Raw genomic sequence first — 6350 nt, forward strand, 5'->3', positions numbered from 1 at the left:
CACTTGGGAAGCCGAAGAAGCTCTCTGGGGCTTCTTTAATAAGGGCACCAATCTCATTCAGAAAGGGCTCTACCCTCATGACCCCCCAATGGTCCTGTGTCCCAATTCCGTCACTTTGGGGGTTAGGATTTGAATTTTGGGGGGACACAAACATTCAGACCATACTGGCAGGGTATGAACAGAGGAAAGAGAGGGTGGTAAAGGCATCAAGACAGAGGGGCCATGACACAGGCACTGAGGGAAAGACAGCGTGGTGGTCACAGCAAGGACTTGATAATGGCAGGGTGAAACATCAAGTGGGAAGTCACATGAGATGAAAAACAGGGCAGGACCAGGGCCAGGTTATGTCTGACTGTGTCATGTCTGATTTTGTGCCACAGATAGATACTGGAGGATGGGTTGAAGGGAAAGGAGCAACAGCAGCGACGACAGGCGGGATGCTGTTCCAGTAGCAGGAGAGAAATGAGGAAAGATGAAGTCCTGAACCTGGGCAGGGGGAGGGTTAAGTGGGGAACTTTCAGGAAGTGAAACTTCATGAGTCTGGGGATGTGTGGGTGTCAGGAGTGAGAAAGAGGAAGAGGGGAGAGTCAGGGATGCCTCACAGATCTCCAGCAGAGGTGATGGGGTGAATGATGGTGCTCACCGAGGGAAATGAAGGGAAAATGAAAGTAATGCCTATCAGGGGAGAAGAGGCTTGGAAAGCAACCATCTCTTCCCACTCTCAAAATTCCCAGGAATACAGTCTAGTGAGAAATCATGGTTTAGAACTGTGGTGGTATATGCCATTTTCTCGTCCTCCATCCCAAAGCAAAACACCAATTATTTTCACCACTACTATTCAAGGAAAACAAGAGAAATGAACAACAATACTTTAAGGAGAGGTTTTAAAGCAGAGACTGTGAGACACTTTTAGTAGTAGCTGCCAGTGAATCTCTTGTATGAAGACCATGATGGGAGACGGTCATGAGACTCAAGATCTCGGGGTGCAGAAGCATTGGAAGGACGTGGCTGGAGAAGATGACCTTGGGTTTGGAATTGGCAAAGAAGCAGAGAAAAGCCATGGTTCTCTGGGTGGGGCTGGAGTTCATAGGGAATAAAGTAGTGCAGAAGATGGTCTTTTGAGAAGCAGGGAGCCTGTGGGACCAGCTTGAGAACTGTCAAGGTTGCCCAGAAGTAGGGCAAGATGACATGCTTGGCCATGATGGGGAAATATAGTTATGACTTGAAACATGAAACTACTCTGGAATTGAATACAGTTTGGTTTTTATTTTACTTAGGCTGAACTTTTCTCATGCTTGAAGTTTGTTTTGCCCCAGTGGCTCTTTTCAGTGTCCTGGACTTCACTGAATTAGAGGCCAAGGGCTGGAGGGGCTGTTCTAGGGTTATGGCCTGAGAAGAGAGAAATGTTCTTTTCTAGGTCTCTGGTTGACATTAATCTTCAAAAGCAGCCAGAGCTCAGGGAGACACAGGCCATTCTAGTCTGAAAACAATGTTTTCTCCCAGAACTTCCTCCTTCCTGCCAAACCTCAGGTCCTATTTTGGGGAGGATCTTTTTTTTCCTCCTGTATGTTTTTTAGCAATGATATGTCATTTTCCCAAGGCCATTGTTTCTATTTGCTTAATTTGTTCCAGAGTGTATGTGTCCATAGCACTGGATAATAGTATGAGAGTCTCCATCGTCTATTGTCTTTTTTTTTTTTTTTTAATATTTATTTGGCTGCTCCAGGTCTTAGTTGCAGAATGTGGGATCTTTAGTTACAGCACATGGGATCTAGTTCCATGACCAGGGATTGAACCTGGGCCCCCTGCCTTGGGAGCGCAGAGTTTTAGCCACTGGACCACCAGGGAAATCCTTCTATCGTTTTGAAAAGAGTAAAACTGAGAATCTGGAATTGGGGTGGGTGGAGGGTATTGCTACTCAAAGGCATGCTTTGTTTTGTTCTATTGATAAATTTGCATACCGTTCTAAATAGGAAAGAGCTGACCTCTCTGAAGGGCTTCCTTGGTAGCTCAGCTGGTAAAGAATCCTCCTGTAAAGCAGGAGACTCCAGTTTGATTCCTGGGTCAGGAAGATCCCCTAGAGAATGGATAGGCTACCCAATCCAGTATTCTTGGGCTTCCCTGGTGGCTCAGGTAGTAAAGAATACGTCCGCAATGCGGGAGACCTGGTTTTATCCCTGAGTTGGGAAGATCCCTTGGAGAAGGGAACAGATACCCACTCCAGTATTCTGGCCTCTCTGAAGACATTTTAATGAGAAAAGAATAAAGAAGCAAATTTTTTCCCCAAACTTTATTATTACAAATTGTTTTTATGACAACAGTTTAATAGAGCAGTTAGACTTGCTGTCTCTCTTGTAATGCCTCAATAATTTACAAAATTAAGTTAATAAATATGAAACTAAATTTAGTCTCTTTTCAGCTGTGTCATGTACTCCAAAGAGACAAGCAAGAGAAAATTCTATAGCCATATGTAGTACAAGCTCAGACATTTTCAACTGCTATTTAATCCTATCTAGGATTTCCCTAGGCAAAACAGATACTCATATATTTCACCTTTTTTTTCTAAAGACTAATGAAACATAAATAGATCCATAAATAGCTCATATAAATATAGGTTCTACCTTTTAAATAATAATATTCACAAATCTGGAAACTTGTCTTAAAAGAATAGAAAATAAAGCATGTAATACATCAAAGTGGAATCTTATGCCCCAAAGTTATTTCAGGGCTTATTAAATACATAAATGATGTTAGTTAGAAAAGGGGCTGGGTCTACTCCCCAGGAAACCTAACTAATTTGGGGAGTAGGGGTCAGGCAGAAAGCTCTTAAGCCAAATGGCGGACAATGGGGGTGACACAGGTACAGCCCACGGCCACCAGCATCTTCTCCAGCCGGAAGGAGTGAGGGCAGTGCTGAGACTCCCTTCGGAGGACCAGGATCTCTTGCTGGATGGTGACAGAGTTCATGTGATGGTCCACCTTCCCTTCAGCATTGATACAGCCTGAGTGACTGCACTTGGCCTCCCAGATCACAGAGGGGTACCTCTCAGGGTCCTCATTGCGGCTGCAGGGGAGACAAAAGCCAGGAAGAAAGTGAATTCCTGGTAGAGCAGTAAGGAAATCAAACAGGAATAAGCAAAGGGAGGCAAATTGACATGATAGGCATTGCAAATTCTCTAAGTGCTATTAGTCTGGAAAACAAGCCATTTGGGAAAAACTTGGATTTGGAAGCCCATGAAATGTTATAGAAAAAAGAAACAATGATCAGCTTTCCCCAGGTTCTTTGAAGAATAAACAAAAGAAGACAGACTGAAACTACAGAAAGGATTTGTTTGTCATAAAGGATATCTTTTTAGGGTGCATTTGATAGATTAAAAAAACTAAGAGTCATCTAGAAACAAGATAGCTGCTAATCTGACTTAATTAAGTCTGTCTTTGAAACAAGAAAGGCATCCAAATTTATCTGACAACACACTGATGGAGCAGAGCCCACGGGTGACAGGAAGGGCTGGAAACAATATCTGAAGCCCCTCTGTAACTTTCCCTTCTCCCTCTCCTCTGGCTGAGAGAGTGATTGGACTTAGTTTAAGTTATATGAACTACTCTTGGTAAGTAAGTAAGAAGAAAAGACCCTATAGACAAGTGAATCTGTAGGCTCCACATAACTGAGATCATTTGCCTGAAATCAAATTATCAAAATGCATTTTGTATTTGATCCATCATAGGGTCTAAAGGGGAGCCTGGTGGGCGACAGTCCATGGGATCACAAGAATCGGACACGACTTAGCGACTAAACCACCACCACCACTAGATGTATTAAAGACACAGCGAATGTCAGTCTGTTGGGGATGTAATTCAAGACTAAGTCAAAAAACAGTGAAACACCCAATGGAACACTTCTTCTACTGGGATTCAAGCTAATCCAGTAGCTAATCCACTTTTCCCAGTGCTAATATAACCAAGAAAACCACAAAAATCCCAGTTAATTGATTGTTGTTGTCAACAAACTCTACCAGGGTATTCTCTGGTAGCCCTGGGAAAGAGAATTCCAGTACTAATCTCCCATGCTAAATGTCTGTTTCTTTTTTGGGTAAATAAACAATAGACTTGGGGTGTCATAAATATCAGAATGATGACCACCATTCATTTAAGTGGATTCTGGGGACATCGAGAACTCATAGGCTAGGTGTTATGGATGGGCTGGGGAGAGCTGTGATCTATGAAAGAAATCTGTAGAAAGAAAATTGGAGAATCACTAGTTTGAACAATGGCTCTTCAAGGTTTGACAGGTGATTCTGAATGAGTAATATCACCCCCTCAGATGATTTAACTGGCAGTCTGATGTGTTCTTCTGATGTAGAAGAATGCAGAGGTTTTATCTGGGGTGCTTACGTACTGGAGAGTCCAAGGTGAGGTGGAGCGCTTGTGATAATCGGTGGGCCTTCTGGAGTTTGTGCTCCGGTTAACGATGTTTAGGTTGACCCTCACATGCTGCGGGAAGTTCTTGTCCTCAGTAGGTGGGCAGCCTGGACTCTGTGGGATGATGACTCCTGCCGTCACAAGAGCCACCAGACTCAGAAGCAGTAGCAGTGACTGGATGGAGAGAGAGGTAGATTGGGTTAGTACTACAATGGTTTTTGTTAACACACTGTGGTGATGATTGAATTGCTGATAGTAGAGAACATTCTATGGTCCAGGACAATCTATACTAAATTTTCAAATATGTTAAGTGAAAAGCTGATGAGACGACTAAAGTGATATTAGGACCATGGCATTTCTACCAGTCTTGAACATTTTTTTTTTAAGTAGAAAAACCACATTATTCATTGGCTGACAGTAATTTTAGTGAAGATGGCAAGTCATCAATATATCAGTATATGCATCACTCTCAGGTCTTTGGAAGGGTAATGACCTAGATTTTCTAGGAAGAAATGCCCTTCTACACCATTGATATCTCCCCTTACATTTTGTGAAACATTGCATAAAAGGGAATGCACACCTTAGACATAAAGGGCTGTATAAAATCCATGTGGAATCAGTTAGAAATTCTGTTGGTGCCACTGGCAAATGTCCAAGCCCAAACTCAACACCCCCTTATATTTTCTTAAGTATATTTCCCAGTTTTTCTAAATTTACATATATTGATTCTATAGTCAAATTGGGTTTCAAAAAAGACGCATGTATAACTTTAGATTAGAATTAAAAGGTCTCTGTTTTTAAAATATTGTTAAAGCATCTTTTTTGAAACCCAATTTGATTACAGAATCAATATATGTAAATTTGGAAAAGCTGGGAAACATACCTAAGAAAACAGGGTTAGTGTACCAAGACTATAGTATAATAATACAATAATGGAAAGAAGAGTCACTGCCAAAACATTAAATTTTCAAGGGTAGTGACCCATCTTATTTTGAATTAAAGAAAAACACTGTGGAAGAATTATATTAAATCCCTTGTACCCAGAGAAACAGATTTTCAATAAGCATTCTCTCTTACAGCACAATGTCATGTTGACACTTCTTGTGTGGTTTAGCCCCAGTATAGCTATCTTTCAGTTTTAATCTCATCTTTCAAACTGATATGCACCAGTTCTTGAAAATGCTCAATAATGACAAATATCTATCAAGGGTTTCATTTCCCATCCTATATAGACTGTATTTCCATAGTTAGAATCCAGAATTTCATGCCCGCAGTCCAGAAATTGATCTGGCCTAAATCGAGAAGAGAATCACACATCAGTTCAGGACTCACCATAGATGAAGTTCTCATAGAAGCCATGGCAGTTCCTTCCAGTTCACTGTAGACAGATGAACTTGTGCTCGCTGTGAGATGGACAATGCGTAGTGCTATCGTCTCTCTTTTTATAGGGTTTTTCTCCTTTTGTGGTCGCTTGCGTTGGCGTGTCGGAGTGAGTTCAGGGGTGACACCGTTTTGGTTAAAAGTTCCATCCCAAAATGAGGTCAAAGAAAAACCGCCCCTTCATGACGGGTAATAATCTGCTTCTGAAGGATAATGGGAAGAACAGAAATCCATTTTTTAAAGACCATGTCCTCTCTTCATTCTTCAAGGAACTATGACTTGTCAGGGGCTGAGCTGAGACCGAGAAATTATTTATTTATGGGCAAGCATGAAGCTGCCATAAAAGATGTCCTCTCTTTTAACAGCTCATAGGGAAATAAAAGTTTGGCATCACATTCAAACTTCTGACAGTCTTCTGCTGTATGCCTTGATTTCCCATTCTATAGTGCTTTTCCTCACCAGATTTCCTAGCCAGGTGTGGTGGGCATCATTCCAGAAACTACTCAAGGTCTTGCCATATAAACAAACCAACAAAAGACCAATACATAATT

The 6350-nt window shown here is 41.7% G+C and overlaps 1 protein-coding gene across 1 annotated transcript; it reads right to left on the reverse strand.

Annotated features, from left to right (window-relative positions):
- Positions 1 to 2281: 2281 nt before the first annotated feature.
- Positions 2282 to 5831, reverse strand: IL17A (interleukin 17A). Its single transcript, XM_010863022.1, has 3 exons — positions 5752 to 5831; positions 4397 to 4593; positions 2282 to 3064 (listed from the first exon to the last, which is right to left on the reverse strand). Exons 1-3 carry the CDS (start codon positions 5776 to 5778, stop codon positions 2827 to 2829), a joined length of 462 nt encoding a protein of 153 aa, XP_010861324.1. The 5' UTR covers positions 5779 to 5831; the 3' UTR covers positions 2282 to 2826.
- Positions 5832 to 6350: the final 519 nt, after the last annotated feature.

This window comes from Bison bison, unplaced genomic scaffold (genome assembly GCF_000754665.1).
Source record: "Bison bison bison isolate TAMUID 2011002044 unplaced genomic scaffold, Bison_UMD1.0 scf7180017864487, whole genome shotgun sequence".
NCBI lineage: Eukaryota > Metazoa > Chordata > Mammalia > Artiodactyla > Bovidae > Bison > Bison bison.

Excerpts from the sequence above, each read along its gene's own strand:
- IL17A (XM_010863022.1), bottom strand. The coding sequence starts at position 5,778 with ATGGCTTCTATGAGAACTTCATCTATG. Across the intron at positions 4,594-5,751 it reads CTATGAGAACTTCATCTATG|TCACTGCTACTGCTTCTGAG; the intron begins GTGAGTCCTGAA and ends CTCTCCATCCAG. Across the intron at positions 3,065-4,396 it reads ACCTCACCTTGGACTCTCCA|CCGCAATGAGGACCCTGAGA; the intron begins GTACGTAAGCAC and ends TCTCCCCTGCAG.